The following is a 17,207-nucleotide window of genomic DNA, read 5'->3' as shown; positions in this document are numbered from 1 at the left end:
CATTCCAACAGTTACTCTTCTTTCTACAAAAAATACACCTCCCTCTCACTATTCACACTGCCAGGGAGATAATAAGAAACATGACAGATTCTTCACTGGGCCACTTAGAGGTAAACTAGTTATTGTTCCAGGTATGTCATAGCTTTGATTAGAACTAGGTATTCATATGTCAAGGAGAAAGTGGGAACGTGAGCTACTACCACTGCAGCTTATCCCTCCACAAGGGCAAACGTGGCTGGAGAAAAACACAAGAGCTGCTGTGATTGTAATATGATTGTGCAGTTCATATGCAGCTGATGGAATCTACTTTCCATCTCATCTTCCAATGCACCCAGTTCTCCTCATACCCTTTGAGTACTAGGCATCTCAATCTGGTCTTCAAAGATTTAGCCTCAAAACTCAGAGTTTAACATGAAAGAGTCCCTTCTATTTATCTTGAATTTACCAGTAACATCTTGCTCTTGGTGTGCTCTCCTCAGTTCTTCTTTTAGCTTTGTTAACTGCTGTTCTCGGTGCTCTGCAAGGGCTTTATAATTAGCAAGTCTATATGAAGCAGAAAGGGAGGGAAAAAAAAAACCCACAGAAAACCTCAGTTTAATAGTTATTACAGTTTCAGCTGAATTCCAATGAGCTATTAAATACAAGACACACCCATGTTTTACAAGAAAAACTAGATAAACCTGGTTGTCAGTTAGATTTTGGATAAAGTGCACCCAAAAGTTGGACTAATTATTTTTGGTGTATCCTTCTCTCTAGCAAAGTAGAGAGTACTTTCAGTTATTGCTTTCCCCTTACCTTCTGTTGTGAGAACAGTTATTTCATTTATGGCTGAACACAGTTGACTGAGAAATTTTGGTGGGTGTATAGGGAAGAAGTTTTGTAAGCAACCCAAGGTATGCAGAGATTTTACTTTCTCTAACCACTATAAAAACTTACAACACCTCAAGCTGAATGCTTACTACTTATTATGTAGGAAAAGAGCAAAGTAGAAGCTAAGAATGAAGTAGTTGAGAATTGTAAGATAAAATTTGAACTTACTTCACTTCAAAGGAGTTGGATTGTTTCATTCTTTCCAGATCACATTTTACCAATTGTGTTTTGAGATGATCAATTTCTTCTTTGTACAGCTCAGCACCTTTATCTAATTTTGCCTGAAAATAAAATATTTAGTACAAATAAGGGCTTTTTACTTAGCAATGAAATTAAGGGATGTTTACCTTGTATCTTTACTATGATCTGCTAGATTTTGCAGGACAAGACCAGGAGCAGGAAGTTATTTTCCACTAAGGTGGCTCACATTACCAACTAGCACTATAGTAGCAGTTGGTATCCTACACTATACCTGCTACCATATTTTAGGAAGTTTTGCTGACTTCTGTGCAGATATAAATCTGGGAATTCTAAATTAGCATGCAAATGTTGAATAAATAGCTCATGCTTCAGTTTAAAAAGTTTTAAGATGTTTCAAGTGTTTCAGAAATGCATCACATACAAGTGACACATTTAGTTTATAGAATCGTAATATGGATTCTAAATGTTGCCACTGATGGTTGCACTGGTAGAATGTGAAACTGGCTGCTAAACAAGCAAGTGGAATTTACTCTAGGAATGCCATACAGAACAAATACATTGACTGGAGATATGCAGAGCTATGTTTCACCTACAACTGTTGTCAAGCATGCTTTGTGTCTTTAATCAGAGGAGAAAGAAGAGTGAAGTATTTTGCTCATACCTGAAGACTCTGTTTCTCTGTTAAGGCAGTTCTGAGGCATTTATCCACCTCATTCAGTCTGGCTTGCAGTTGGGTGAGCTCACTTGTCTCTGTTCTTATTCTTATCTGTGCTTGTAACTTGCTTATCCTGTCATCTCTCTCTTTGACACTTTCTCCCACTTCATTTATTACATTTTCTAGCTCCTGAATTTTTACTTCCATAGCCTATTGAGATACATCAATCCATCAGTTATGAGCAGTAACAGTAAAAGCACATGGTCATATTCTAAGCAAGAACTAGCAAAAACCCAAACCACACAAAAAAATTCCAACACTACAGGCTCTATAGCAACTCTTCATGTCCAAGTCACTGTTTTATGTCACCTTTTAATAGTTTAGAACACTCAAGTCTAAGAAAAGAAAAGGTGTTTTGGAGAAGGGTAACTGTGGCATAAAAAAAGAGAGAAAATGAATTCTCAATTCTTGTGATTAAATAGAGAATTCTTCTCCAGCTTCATGTATAGTGAATACCATATACTGACAGAAAGCATCAAGAGTATCACCCTATTAAAGTCAATACTTCAAAAGCAAATAAAAGCTTTCATATGAATTTCTAAATTCAACATCTATTTGTGTACAGAGATCAGGCCATTAAAATAATCATGTTACAGGCAAGAGCTCAAAATTCCACTTTGGAAATAAAAGAGCTACTGAAATAAAGTGTACTCTATTTGTATTGTGGTGGCATAGATTTACAGTTGCCATCAATCCTTATTTTCAGTTGGGAGTACTCTTCCTTAGAAAGCAAGCATTAAAGAAGCTTTCCTTAGAAGCAAGTATTGGTACCTTTTTATCTTGTTCTGCAGCCTTTAACTTATTATGAAGCCTATAATTTTCTTCTTCTAATGCCAGACTGGCAGAGCCACCAGGGGCCAGTTTTTCTTTTAGAGTGTTTAGATCCTGAAGCAACTCTTCATTTTTTTCTTTTCTCTGTTTTAATTCAACATCAGCATTTTTACTATAATCAGCAGTTCTGGCATCCAGCTCTGAAGAAAGTTCAAGGAGTATCTGAAAATCAGAAGCATCACACAGAACAATTTTTTAATCTGCTAGGGATATGGCAAGTGAAGCAACAGGAAGTACCTTAGCCTGCATTATTATCACATTCTTGTTTCAGTGTCCCATTTGACAATGCTTGCTGTCAGAAATACTATCATTATCACTCAAAGAACAGTTTCATTTACAGAAGAACAGGAGGCAGGAAGGGGCACAAGACAAGATAATGTATTGCAGATTTACCAGTATTTCTGCATTAACTCAAACCCTAATATTAAAGAAAGAAAATGAACTATAATGGGAAGACTTCTTGAAAGTCAGCCAGAGAAAGCCATAATTATTCACAGATTTTTCTAACTAGAATGTATTCACTGACGAAAGGAAATTAAACCTACACATTGGACTATTCTAGAAACCCACGTTTAACATGACAGATAAATAAAAACTTTACAATTGTCAGGAAATGACAATGTTTACTAGATTTTTGTTTCTTAAAAGCTTCAATCTACATAATATTAGGGTAGGGAATTCTTGTGAAACCTTGCCAACACTGCAAAATCCCAAAAATGTCAAGACAGACTATTGATTCTACAGAAGAAACTTTTAAAAATAGGCTAAACTTAAGATTTAATCAGAAAGATGAAATCTTGTGAAATTGTATTCATAGTGCACTAAAGCCTGAAAAATGCTCTCCAGATTTCCAAAAGAGGCAAGCAGTAAGCATGAGAAAGAAAGGAGTGCAAATATAAATTTGACTGAGTCAAAAATGGCTACAGTAGTTTTGATAAAGTTTGGCAAGAAAAGCAACATTTTCCAGAATTCAGAGTAATAAAACTGCAAATAAACAACCCTATTCCCATTTATTACCTAGGAAGTCTTTTAGAAAGCAACTTTTCAAGTTTAAAAAAATCTTTGAAAATCTTCTAAATATTCCTACATTTTACAGTTAAGTATGAGTAAATGATGATAATAAATCAATGATGATTTAAGAGCCTTTTTTATGTTTTGTTTTCAATCATAGACATTTGCAGAGTGCTTACACAAAATACATCTCTGATTCTATAACATTTAATTTTACCTTCACTTTAGGAGTCCAGAATTTAAAGACTTGCAGGAGTCTTTCATTATCTTTCTTTAGTTCTTCTTTCAGTTCCTCTGTATCCCAGTGAGTTCCTGAACAAGCGTCCCAGAACTGTATTGTTTCTTTTCTAGCACTTTCTTCCTGCTCTAACTCTGCTTCTATGCAGAGAAGTTCGTTTTCCATTTCTGATACATCTTTGAGAATGCTCTTAAAAAAAAAAAAGGGAATTAAAATTTAAGTACTGTTTTGATTATCACATGTCTAAATATACCTTCTGTCCTCTCACTTATCAGTATAGCAGGAAGTCTGTTTTAGCATCTAATTATCATATAAAAGGAGTTTTGCTAGACTTAAAATTACACCCTATTGGGAAAGCAAGAAGACAATCCATGTTCCTGGGGCAGGTGGAAAGGAGGGGAAAAAATGTGCTTATTAGCAAAAGTTTATTCCATTGTTTTAGAACAAGTCATCTTGGTATTGAATAGTATGTGTTGTAGAGGGCAAATAAGTAAATAACAGTCCCAACTATTTTCTAACCTAATAATTTTATTTTCAGCTGCTTTATGAAGCAAAACCTTCTTATTATAGAACTAGCAGCATAAAAAATATCTCTATTCTTTCACCCCCCCCTGCCCTTAAAAGAAGTTAAAGCCAATGCCATTAGATTCCCAGAATGCCAGATAAAGCCAATGCCATTAGATTCCCACCACCACATGACCCCATGCCTTGGAATGGGTTTTTATTGTCTATTTTTTTTCCCCAAATATTACCTCTGCATCCAATTGGAAACTCTGCAGTCCTTCACAGCTGTTTAACTCTTGAGATGATACTTCACTCTGCTTCAAATTAATCTTCCTGAGATACTGAATCTGGGACTGTAGGTGACCTTGTTTTCTCTTTTCCTCCAGCAATTCCATTTCATACTTGTGAACAGTAGTGTGATATTCTCTTCTCTTTGTGCAAACAGAGCTGAACAGAAGCTGTTGCAGAAGCACAGAATCTATCAGTGAGCCTGTTTTAAAATGGTACCCTGCATCCAGCTAAAATACAGTATTTTATAATTGAATCTACTTAGTCTCTGAGCCTCTAAATGCCCAGGATAACTAACACATGACTAAGAAAAGCAGGTTCACATGTGCATTATAGGAATGGCATGTAAGCCTTTTAGCTGAGATAGCACTTTTCCAGTATGCTTTTTGCTGTAGACTCCAAAAAAGCCAAGAAGTCTAAAAGGCCCTAGACAGTCTTACACAAATCTAAACTTTGAAAAACAAAGTGTTCTTTGTTATATTTATTTTCTCTTGGAGTTGTGAAAGGTGCAGATGATCTATAAGAATAATATAATTGTGCTGATTTAAAACTTTATTCTAGCAGAGCTCACTAGTTGAATCTTAAACATCTTTAACCATGAAAGTTAAAAGCCAACTATGGAAAAAATTAAACCTAAAATGGCTGTGTTAAGTTATAAAATGAGACTCTTTGGAATATTAGTTCAGCCTTCAAGTTAATGGTTATTTGTAGACATGACTGACTCTCAAGAACCTCAGCCCCTCTCTCTAGGCCTGTGCATGTTTCCTTTCCATGCTCCAATCAAAAAAAACCCAGCCCTTAATATTTCATGATAAATAAAAGAAACAGAAAAAACTCTGTCATTCACTGTACTTCTGCATATGTTAACAGGAATTCTTCCCCAACTACCCTTAACCTTTTTGCTAATAATTTTATCCCAATGGAGAAACTGATTCCAAACTGGGGAAGGCTGTAAAATCAAACTACCTGGGCAGTTTTGCAGAGTAAGGATGCATCCCCAAGCCATCTTGCATGTCTCTTTCTCCCACAGAGAAATAGTCATCTATTATTTGATTTATAGAGTACAGAAAGGACATTCCATTTTCCAATTAAAATTGAATAATATTAATGAAATAATTCTGTGCAAAGCAGCTGAACTACAGTTAAAAACTAAGTTTGATTTACATTTTCTAAGATTGTAAAGCAATTACTCTCAGCTTATTTTCTCCAATGCACGGATTCTCAAAACTCAAAGCTAGAGTATATAGAATCCTAGCTGTTACCATTGAGAGTTTATTTAAAAAAACCCCAAACCCAAATCCAAACAATATGAAGCATCCATATATTCAGCATTATAAGTTGGTATACCTTCAATTTGGTCAATAATTTCTGGAGACGAGTGTTCATTTCCTCATTTTTAGTTTGAAGCATTTTGACTTGTTTACTCTGCTCCAGTGTAAGCTGAGGCAGTATCACAGCTATCAGTGCTTTCTGCCTGTTCAGTTCACTCTTTAGCTTAAGAGACACTGTAGAGAGACATTCATATCTCTTCCCCATACTTGGGAATTTCTCAAGAAGCTCCTAAATGTGAGAGAAACAAATTAATTTGTTCACAATGAGGAAAAGTGTGATTAGCTATAAACAGAAACATAAAATAAATTACCTGACTCCAGGACTAACCCCTACAGTATGTACTGGTTTTACAACAGGAAAAGTTATTATGATTAAGACTTCAGTTTTGACTTGCCATGTGGATATGACAAAAACACCAATCCAGGCACAAACCCAGATAATTACCCAGGCAAAGTGCTTCTGTTTGAGGTTCAAGAGCTGAACTGCAAAGTCACAACACACCCCATGCAGTGCTACAGGCTGGGGGAATAGTGTCTGGAAAGCTTCCCAGCAGGAAAGGAACTGGTAGTGCAAGTCAACAGCTGGCAGAACATGAGCCAGGGTGTTCCCCAGTGGCCAAGAAGGCCAAGGGCATCCTGGCTTGTGTCAGGAATAGTGTGGCCAGCAGGACTGTGAAAGGGATCAGCACTAGCAAGGCCACACCTCAAATCCTGTGTTCAGCTCAGGGCCCCTCACTACAAAAAGAACATGGTGGTGCTGGGGAGTGTCCAGAGAAGGGCTATGGAGCTGGGGAAGGGTCTGGAGCACAAGTCCTGTGGAGTGGGTGAGGGAGTTGGGGGTGTTTCAGCCTGGAGAAAAGGAGACTGCAGGAAGACCTTATCACTCTACAACTGCCTGAAAGGAGGGCATAGCCCTCTTTGGGGGTCAGCCTCTTCTCTTCAGTAATATGTGATAAGTTGCACTAAGGGAGGTTTAGACTGGTTATTAGGAAAAATTTCTGAATTGAAAAGGCTGCCAAGTACTGGAACAGGCTGCCCAGGGAAGTGGTGGAATCACCATCCCTGGAGCTACTTCAAAGATGTGTACACCTGGCACTTAGGGACACGGTTTAGCAGTGATCATGGCAGTGCTGGTTTAAGGGCTGAAATCTAGAATCTAAGAGGTCTCTTCCAACCTAAATGATTCCATGAGCCTGTATGACTAGTTATTTTCATTGGGGTGGCTGCACAGTAATGAAAGCAAGTGAGATATTCTGTGAGCATTAAGTTGATGTGTAACTACTGAACAACAACAGCAAATCAGCTGATCCCATGGTAGGCAGCGTCTTAGCAAGATATTCTAACCACGTTTTACATAATGCACAAAAGGCTTATGCTCCATGACAAGTGTCATTAAGTTTCTATGTGCATCCTTAAAACAAACAGAAAAATAAGCTTACCTTAATTTTCAAGGTTTTGTCTGTCAAGCTGTCATTGGCCACCTGCTCTGCAATATCCACTGGGTTTACCTGAATGGAGTTATTGTTCAGGTTACTCTGCTTCAGTTGTTCTAAAGCATCTTCCAGTTTTGCCTTTGTTTCAACACACTAAAATAAAACCGCATATTTAAGTACCACTTGACATGAGAAGTTATGAATGACTCAAGTATGGAAATTGCAACACTCACCATCTGAGAATTTCTTTGCAATTCTGTCTTGAGCTGGTCCTGCTCAGACCTGGCATCCTGAAGAAGTTTTTGTAGCTCATCTTTTTCTCGATTAACTGATGAGATTTGTTCTTTAAGTTGTAAACAGTGATTAGTTCTTTCAGTTAATAACTGGTCCTTCTCACATGAGACACTATTTAACGTCTCAGTTAACTGTTGAATCTACAGTGAACAGTGGAGAAAAATGCAAATCACAATTTGGTGGTTGTGGTCTTTATACACCCTATGAAGTAGTAAAATCAGTTGTGTCAAATACAAAAATCAGAATTCTTAATTACTAAAATTCATACTAGCAGAAAAAAAAAGTTGAAAAATAATTCTGGTGTTCTAATCACATAGAAAAAAATTTACAAGGAAGAGGAACAGCATGACACCCAAAAAGTTAACATCAGTCAACTTTGGTTTTCTCAAAGTTCAAGTGGAATCAAAGGAAAAGGCAATCAACCTATGTCTATATAAGAAAATTAAAATAAATAGAGGATGAGCACAAAAGATGGACAATATCTTTATACTGCCTCAACTGGAGAGTAATATTTGCTAAACTGAAGCAATCCTCAATTATACTTTTTGATCTACAAAAGAAAAAATTGATGGGTGAAAAGCTGCAAAGTAAAAACTATGAAAAGCATGAGTAGGCCAGAACTAAGTGCAAGACTTTCAAACATTGGCATTCAGAAAGTGTGCAAAGCACCAACTATTCAAAACACAGTTAAGTCCACACTGTCTACCACAGTGCTTTTTAAAAAAGGAGGAAGGCATGTTCAAATACTGATAATTATATTAAAAATGCACACATATGATAAATTCAAGTTCATTCTAAAACTGGACCAACCCAATGGGGTACGAGGCTGAGATCAGTGGACAATGTTATTCCTAAAAATCAATAAAGAAACGTAGAGAAAATACTTTGCCCAGGGTACATGTATGTTTACCAACCATAAAGCTGATGGGCTGAGAATAAAAATCAAAGAGATTGTGCAAATGATTAGCATATGAGTAATAAAACATCAGAATACAAAATAGTGACTAAACACCAAAACTCCTCACCTCGTTTGTCAGGCTGTCCTTCAAAATCTCTGTCTGCCTTTGAACCTTTAACAAGTGTTCTTCCCTTTCTTTACAAGTCTCTACCATGTGCTGAAGCTCATCCTTCTCCTTGTTAAGTGAAGTGATTCTCTCAAGCTGCTCACTCATTGCCCTTTCAGTTTGCTGCTTTTCTGCCAGGAGGTCGCCATACTCAGCTGAGACACGAGTCAGGTTTTCAGTGACTTCAGTGAGCTGGAAAGAACAAATCCAAAGCAGGATTGGTATTTGTAATCACCTCTTGCACAGGCAAAAATAATTTGATGCTTTGGAGAAAATACAACCAGTAACATTATATGTTCCTAAGGTTTCTTGTCCCAGCAATGAAGTTTAGATTGAAGAGTGTTGTTGGATCATCATTCAGAAGCAGTGTCTGTACATATGGGTTGTTGTAAATGGATTGTTTTAGGGAAAATAATACCCCCAGTTGCTTCCTGCTGTAGTAAGCCAAAATTTTGCTTAAGAGCCAGCCAAATGTCAGTGCTACTGTCTCAGTGGAAGGCAAAAGTAAAATGTGGGAAAACATGCAAGACATTCTAAATCCATAAAAATGCCTCAGTTACTCTATCCATAGTAGAAAGGAGACATTTCTATATATTAAATTGAAGTCTACCATCCACACTGGCTTTGGACATGAAAACAAAAGTAGAGAACCAATTGATAATAGAGTAAATAAATTAAAGCATGACCTAAGCTCTCCTAAAGTTGCTCAAGGATCTTCAGAATGAGATAGCTAAATGACATTACTGGGATGCATAAAATTTAAGACTAGGAAAATGGAGAGAAGTTAAAGGGCATTGTTGATTCTAAATAATATTCATTCATTTAGCACCAAGACATCTTCAGTTATAAATAATGGGTTTCCTTTAGTACATCTACTGGAGCCCTACAAATTCGAGTTTGCAGTAGACATGGAGTACCAAACCCAGCAGAACTTGTAATTTTCTTGACAAAACTGCTTCTGACCTTCTGCTGCAGCTCATCAGTTTTTTCCTTCAATGCCTCTTGCACCTTTGAGAGCTGGTTTTCTTTCTCTGAAATACTTCCTTGCAGCTCCACAATCTTCTCCTGATGCTGTGCGAGAGATTCACAAGTACATCTCAACTCCTCCTGCATCTCTGAGTTCTTTGGACACAATTAAAGAACATTAACACATTGACACCTGAACCACACTTCCAAAAATCAACGAAATCTACTAGAGCTGCTCTCCTATGGGAAGAGAGGTACTTTTATTACCTTGCTAATTGTCTCCTGTAGCATTTCTCTTAGCTGGTCTCTCTCATTCTGGAGATTTTCCAGTTGCATTTGAAATTCATCATCATCTCTTTCAGTCTGGATGCTGATTTCCTGGGAGTCACGTGGTTTTGGAATAACATCTGTTCTCTCCATTTTTTCAGATTCCCCTTGATATTCACTGGCCTTTGCTTCCTCCATTTCATGCAATTTCTGTTGTGCCTGGCTCAGCTCTTCTCTCAGAAGCAGTAACTCTTGCTCCATAGATTGTCCTTGAATCGGTGGTATCTATTTTGTAAGAGATTCAAATAAACATATTCAGAATGCAGCTTTAGGAAAACCTTATCTGACACCTTTGACAGGTTGATTATGTACAACAGACAGCAACACTGCTTTAGACAGATTTGTACTTCTTTTAGAATATTACAATTTGACCAAAGTCCATATTCAATTTAAGTTTCTTGAATAAACTAAGAGACATGTGAAAATAAAACTTGAAGCAAAAACTTCTTTTAGAAGTTATCAGAAGTAGTATTTCACTGTAATAGTTTAAGCATAGAGGGAATATCAGCAACAAAAAAGCCCAACAACAAACCATCTTAAAACTAGAGACCTTATCTCTATTTGTAGTCTCAAAAGTATAACATGCTAGGTAGGCCCAGAAAATTATTTACTTGAAATCTGTCCACGGCCTTTTCAATATTAAAATAAATGCACATACAATACTTTTCTTTTGAAGTTTACATTATATATATATCTGTATGCCTGTGTTTGTATATATACACACACCCACCCTGCCCACAAATGTACCATCAGCACATGCAGTTATACAAAGTGTTGGTTGCTATGTCCCTTCCATTGAAAAAGGACAAAGTCAGTTCTAGCTATGCTTTAAAAAGGCAGAATTACTCTACAGATGAGCAAATTTTAGCTTCACCTTACAAGAACTATATCCATATGCATGGAAATCAAGTCAATACTGACAAAAACATCTGTCACATTCTGGTACTAGAGGTCCATTCATAAATATATGGGGAGTTATATCTCAAGTAAACAATAAATTTGCTCTTTAATGGTCTGCAGCTTTTACAAGATATTTCACTCAAGCAAAAGTTTAAATAAGCAAGCTTCCCATTACAGCTTTAGCATAATTACCCAAGTTCCTTCCCCAAACTCCTCTGTTTTCAAAAGTAAACTGTCCAGCTTCTCCTGCAATGAACGGTTCTCTTGTGTAAGGAAAATGATTTGATCCTTTTGGACCTGAAGCTGATCACTTTCTCTACAGGTATTACTTTCTGATTTTTCCTCAGCAAGCTGATCTCTCTCTGATGTGATGATTTTCATTTCTTCTGTCATTTCTGAGATCTATTAAAAAAATATGCAAAGACAGCGTTTTCATCAATTCAATATAAAATTCAATGCCAAAGTTTTGTTTGATTCACTCTCCTACAGTATTCTTAACGTTAAACCAGTACAACCAAAGTAGGACATCTTCCAAACCAAACCTGTTATTCAAAGAGCATGCAAAGCACTAAGGATTCAAAACCCTGTTAGGTTCATGCTGTGTACACAGTGCCTTTTAAAAAGGTGGAGTAAGTGTTCAATTACTGATTATTGTATTGAATAGGCACTCAGGCAAATTCACATCCATTCCAAAGAAGGACCAATCCAATGGGTTACAAGGCTGAGAAAGTTGAGCATGTTATTGCTAAATATCAGGAGAAAACAAACTTAGACAAAATCCTTTGCCCATGGTTCATGTTTGCTTGCCAACACAAAGATGATCCTCTCAGAATTAAGAATTAAATAGGATTTAATTTTAAGTGGAGGAAGAATTTGGCACACCATTGAGAAAACATCAGAATACAAAATAGTGACTAAAAACCACAACTCCTCACCTTGTTTGTCAGGCTGTCCTTCAAAATCTCTGCCTGCCTCTGAACCTTTAACAAGTGTTCTTCCCTTTCTTTACAAGTCTCTACCATGTGCTGAAGCTCATCCTTCTCCTTGTTAAGTGAAGTGATTCTCTCAAGCTGCTCACTCATTGCCCTTTCAGTTTGCTGCTTTTCTGCCAGGAGGTCGCCATACTCAGCTGAGACACGAGTCAGGTTTTCAGTGACTTCAGTGAGCTGGAAAGAACAAATCCAAAGCAGGATTGGTATTTGTAATCACCTCTTGCACAGGCAAAAATAATTTGATGCTTTGGAGAAAATACAACCAGTAACATTATATGTTCCTAAGGTTTCTTGTCCCAGCAATGAAGTTTAGATTGAAGAGTGTTGTTGGATCATCATTCAGAAGCAGTGTCTGTACATATGGGTTGTTGTAAATGGATTGTTTTAGGGAAAATAATACCCCCAGTTGCTTCCTGCTGTAGTAAGCCAAAATTTTGCTTAAGAGCCAGCCAAATGTCAGTGCTACTGTCTCAGTGGAAGGCAAAAGTAAAATGTGGGAAAACATGCAAGACATTCTAAATCCATAAAAATGCCTCAGTTACTCTATCCATAGTAGAAAGGAGACATTTCTATATATTAAATTGAAGTCTACCATCCACACTGGCTTTGGACATGAAAACAAAAGTAGAGAACCAATTGATAATAGAGTAAATAAATTAAAGCATGACCTAAGCTCTCCTAAAGTTGCTCAAGGATCTTCAGAATGAGATAGCTAAATGACATTACTGGGATGCATAAAATTTAAGACTAGGAAAATGGAGAGAAGTTAAAGGGCATTGTTGATTCTAAATAATATTCATTCATTTAGCACCAAGACATCTTCAGTTATAAATAATGGGTTTCCTTTAGTACATCTACTGGAGCCCTACAAATTCGAGTTTGCAGTAGACATGGAGTACCAAACCCAGCAGAACTTGTAATTTTCTTGACAAAACTGCTTCTGACCTTCTGCTGCAGCTCATCAGTTTTTTCCTTCAATGCCTCTTGCACCTTTGAGAGCTGGTTTTCTTTCTCTGAAATACTTCCTTGCAGCTCCACAATCTTCTCCTGATGCTGTGCGAGAGATTCACAAGTACATCTCAACTCCTCCTGCATCTCTGAGTTCTTTGGACACAATTAAAGAACATTAACACATTGACACCTGAACCACACTTCCAAAAATCAACGAAATCTACTAGAGTTGCTCTCCTATGGGAAGAGAGGTACTTTTATTACCTTGCTAATTGTCTCCTGTAGCATTTCTCTTAGCTGGTCTCTCTCATTCTGGAGATTTTCCAGTTGCATTTGAAATTCATCATCATCTCTTTCAGTCTGGATGCTGATTTCCTGGGACTCATGTGCTTTTGGAATAACATCTGTTCTTTCCATTTTTTCAGATTCCCCTTGATATTCACTGGCCTTTGCTTCCTCCATTTCATGCAATTTCTGTTGTGCCTGGCTCAGCTCTTCTCTCAGAAGCAGTAACTCTTGCTCCATAGATTGTCCTTGAATCTGTGGTATCTATTTTGCAAGAGATTCAAATAAACATATTCAGAATGCAGCTTTAGGAAAAACTTATCTGACACCTTTGACAGGTTGATTATGTACAACAATCAGAATCATTGCTATAAAAGCACACACAGAGAAGTGTAATCAGCACATCCAATTACAATTACAACAAGTGATCTGTGCAATATCCCTTTCAGTGTCAGTAAAAAAGCAAGTTCTACCTTTGCTTTAGAAGAGCTATTCCACCCTTTTCAAATGAGTTTTTAGCTTCATCTACTTAATTATAGAACATTCCTGTGCAGAACAGTACATATCATTACTATCCTATATCAAGTTAATGTTCTATTTATAGTCATTCTCTTACTGGAGGTCCATATATGTACATATATACATATTTATGTCAACGATATGGGTGGCCTATATCTCTAGTAAACCATAATAAACTTGGAGTTTAATGCGGTGCAGTAAAGTACCACGACCCTTTTCTGCTGTGTGTTTTGCAATTATTTCACTCAAGCAAAAGTTTAAATAAGCAAGCTTCCCATTACAGCTTTAGCATAATTACCCCAGTTCTTTCCCCAAACTCCTCTGTTTTCAAAAGTAAACTGTCCAGCTTCTCCTGCAATGAACGGTTCTCTTGTGTAAGGAAAATTATTTGATCCTTTTGCACCTGAAGCTGATCACTTTCTCTACAGGTATTACTTTCTGATTTTTCCTCAGCAAGCTGATCTCTCTCTGATGTGATGATTTTCATTTCTTCTGTCATTTCTGAGATCTATTAAAAAAATATGCAAAGACAGCGTTTTCATCAATTCAATATAAAATTAAATGCCAAAGTTTTGTTTGATTCACTCTCCTACAGTATATATTGTAACAGGGTTCTGTGATACTTTGGGATGGGATCTGATTGCCATCGACAATCATGGCTTACAGTTCTCATTGGGATTGTTATAATTAATGAAATTTCTATTTTAAATATGAATCAGCCTCATTTCTACACTTAAGTAACTCTCATCTCCTCTTCCATTTCCTAGCCAATGCCACCACTCAAATCCACAACCATTGGGCACACAAGTTAAGCAAGTTAATTTGACTGTACATTACCCCTTGAAGCTCTACAGAAACAGCAGCAGCTGGTCAAGACTTGGATTAGGCAGTACTCTTTTCCTGCCCACTTGCTATCAAGAGCCCAGAAAGTTTTTAAGAAAGAGAGATGCAGAAGAGACTAGAAGCAGATTAACTGAGCTTGTTTTAATTATTGCATAAAGTTTTACCTGTATTTGGAGTTCTTTAATGGTTTTCCCTAGTGCCTCTTCCACACTCAGAATCTGAGATTCTTTTTCAGAAATACTTTGTTCCAACTTCTTGACAGTTTTTTGGGATTCCTTCAGAGAATCTTGTGTATTTCTCAGATCTTCATGTGCCAAGATGTTCTTTAGAACACAAGAGAGAAAATCCACAAAGAAAATACATGTATTTTGTAATATTAGTAAGCATTCCTTGATTAAAAACAACCACACAAACTCCCACTCCTATATTCTCCTAAATATTAATACAGTTTAAAAGTCCTTCTCCTACCATTGAAACAGTGTCCTTTATATCCTCTCTGAGTTGCTCTGTTTCAGCTTGGAGAAACTCTTCTTTTTGCTTCAGGTCATCTCTTTCCTGGGTTAGAGCTTTTATTTCTTCCTGGCATTCTGTAAGCTGCTGCAAGACTGCCTGGATCTCCAAATCTTTGGCCTCCAGTCTCACTTCACTAATCCTTTCCTTCTCTTTTAATTGTTCCAGTTCGTTTAACTTCTGCTGAGTCCGAACAAGATTTTCTCTTAGCTCAAGAAGTTGTTTTTGCTCTGCTTCCTTCTCTTCCAGTTCTTTCATTTTGCTAGAGAGCTTTAGTTTGCAAAGGAAAAGAACAGACACTTGCATTGTAATGCAGAGCTCCATTATATGTACATGTTCTCACAGTACATATAATGAGCTTTTATGAGCTTAGAAAGGAAGAAAGATGCTAGCTAGCAAGGTCATAATTTCTCTGTAAGTCATTACTTATACTCTTGCCCACAATAAATTAGCATTTGTTTATGGAACTTTCCTGTGATGGCTACTTAGTAGCAAAAGTCTTACTGAAACATACACATCAAACTGTAGCATAGCTTAGGAATTATCAAAACCATAGCTGGAATATGACAGCCAGAGCAGTGCCCAAAGCTTTGTCAAAAATATGTATGGTTCACTTCCCTTTCTTTAAAATTTTTTTATATTTCTTTTTCTATTCTGGCCAAACGGTCAATTTCTGTTGCTATTCTCTCTGGTTTGAAAGAACTCAGGTTCTAAAAGGTCTCCAGTTCCCAATGAGGAAACTTTGTTTCTATGCTTTTATATAGAGTAGGTGAGAGCAGCATTGATAGAAAAAAACTTACATAATAAAGGTATTACTTAAGAATGGAAAAAGAAGAATTAAAAGGTCAATTACAGAAGAATCTAGAGCAATTATATTTTCCTACAAAAAGAGTCCATTGAGCTGACTAAGCCTTCAATATAGTCCTGGCACAGAGTAAGTAGCACACACTCATGCCAGAGGAAGCCAGTGATCGTGTCATTTATACCTTTCAGAATATTTCTCCAAAAACCTTTTATACAGTTTTTTTAGCACTATGAATTAATTCCTCAAGTCTCATATGTAAAAAGGAGCAAGCTGACACTGACCTCTAATTTCACTTCCTCCAAAATTGTTTTAGACTCTTGTGCTTCTTTAGATAGGCATTCTATTTGGAGCTTCATTTGTTCATTAGTTTCTGATGCAGCGATGTATTTTTGTTCTATTTCTTCATGGAGCTGTTTAAGTGCTACATATTCCTCATCAGACTTTGTATATTTCAATTGCAAATCTGTGAGATTGTCTTGTGATTTTTCAATTTCTTCAGACATATGTTTAAATCTCATTTCATTATCAGCTACTTCAGAAAGCAGCTTTTCATTTTCCAACTTTAATAAGCGTAACTCCTCACATTTTTCAACAATCTGCCAAAAGAAAACAATATTAATATATAGCGGTTTCTAAATGAGTATTTGTCAGAACTAAATGATAAAAACCAGGTACATGTGAAGATGTAGGGAATAAAGTGCAGGCAAACATACACAATACATTGGGTTTTGCTCTGTTGGGAGACAGCTGTCTAGCAAAGAATCCTTAAAATAGAAGGATTCCCAAGTCCTGAAATCTCTCTTCTAACTCTTTAGATGTTCTTCAATACTTCCTATTTCCTATGTTTGAGCTAAGACTGGACTCCTAAACTGAATTTTTACATTTATCAATACTTTCTTGATGATACTGATGCCTTGGACTGGCTACCGAGAATAGAGGCAAGACAGAGTTAGAGAATAAAGTAGGTATTTATTAAAGGCCTTTGAAGGATTCACCTTGGGCAGCGCAAAAGACTGGCAGAGGCTACACCCAAGATGAACAACAGTCACAAGTTTTCTCAGACAGATAGAAGTTTGGTCTGTTTGCATATCAGAGGTTAATTGTCCAACTATAGCTTCAGGTAAAAGTCACATTCCCCTGGTTTGCCTTTCCCTCCCCTCCCTGATTCACTTTTGTTTATATTTTCCAGGGCCTGAGGTAAATGGTGTGACCTTGGTTCCCAAGCCCAGAAGGATTGTTCAGTCTGACCAAAATGTGAAGAAAGCTAACTAGTGTTTCATACAGAGTTCAGAGTTATACACTAATGCAGTACAGAATCTGAACAATATA

The 17,207-nt window shown here is 36.9% G+C and overlaps 1 protein-coding gene across 1 annotated transcript in view; it reads right to left on the bottom strand.

The window, feature by feature from the left end:
* Nucleotides 1–17,207, bottom strand: part of CENPE (centromere protein E) — a 39,854-nt gene that overhangs the window by 2,642 nt on the left and 20,005 nt on the right. Inside the window, exons 23-42 of the mRNA XM_054633108.2 lie at nt 16,160–16,474; nt 15,032–15,343; nt 14,728–14,886; nt 14,019–14,228; nt 13,181–13,465; nt 12,911–13,069; nt 11,909–12,139; nt 11,166–11,375; nt 10,014–10,298; nt 9,744–9,902; nt 8,742–8,972; nt 7,656–7,856; nt 7,429–7,575; nt 6,006–6,218; nt 4,619–4,828; nt 3,846–4,055; nt 2,558–2,779; nt 1,733–1,936; nt 1,039–1,151; nt 446–543 (exon numbers count right to left, since the gene is read on the bottom strand). Coding sequence (XP_054489083.2) covers nt 446–543; nt 1,039–1,151; nt 1,733–1,936; nt 2,558–2,779; nt 3,846–4,055; nt 4,619–4,828; nt 6,006–6,218; nt 7,429–7,575; nt 7,656–7,856; nt 8,742–8,972; nt 9,744–9,902; nt 10,014–10,298; nt 11,166–11,375; nt 11,909–12,139; nt 12,911–13,069; nt 13,181–13,465; nt 14,019–14,228; nt 14,728–14,886; nt 15,032–15,343; nt 16,160–16,474 — 4,174 coding nt within the window. The remainder of the gene's footprint in view (nt 1–445; nt 544–1,038; nt 1,152–1,732; nt 1,937–2,557; nt 2,780–3,845; nt 4,056–4,618; nt 4,829–6,005; nt 6,219–7,428; nt 7,576–7,655; nt 7,857–8,741; nt 8,973–9,743; nt 9,903–10,013; nt 10,299–11,165; nt 11,376–11,908; nt 12,140–12,910; nt 13,070–13,180; nt 13,466–14,018; nt 14,229–14,727; nt 14,887–15,031; nt 15,344–16,159; nt 16,475–17,207) is intronic.

Source organism: Agelaius phoeniceus, chromosome 4, assembly GCF_051311805.1.
Source record: "Agelaius phoeniceus isolate bAgePho1 chromosome 4, bAgePho1.hap1, whole genome shotgun sequence".
In the NCBI taxonomy this organism is placed as follows: Eukaryota; Metazoa; Chordata; class Aves; order Passeriformes; family Icteridae; genus Agelaius; species Agelaius phoeniceus.
Note: the sequence above shows the minus strand (reverse complement) of the source record. Positions and strands in the feature narration are given on the sequence as shown.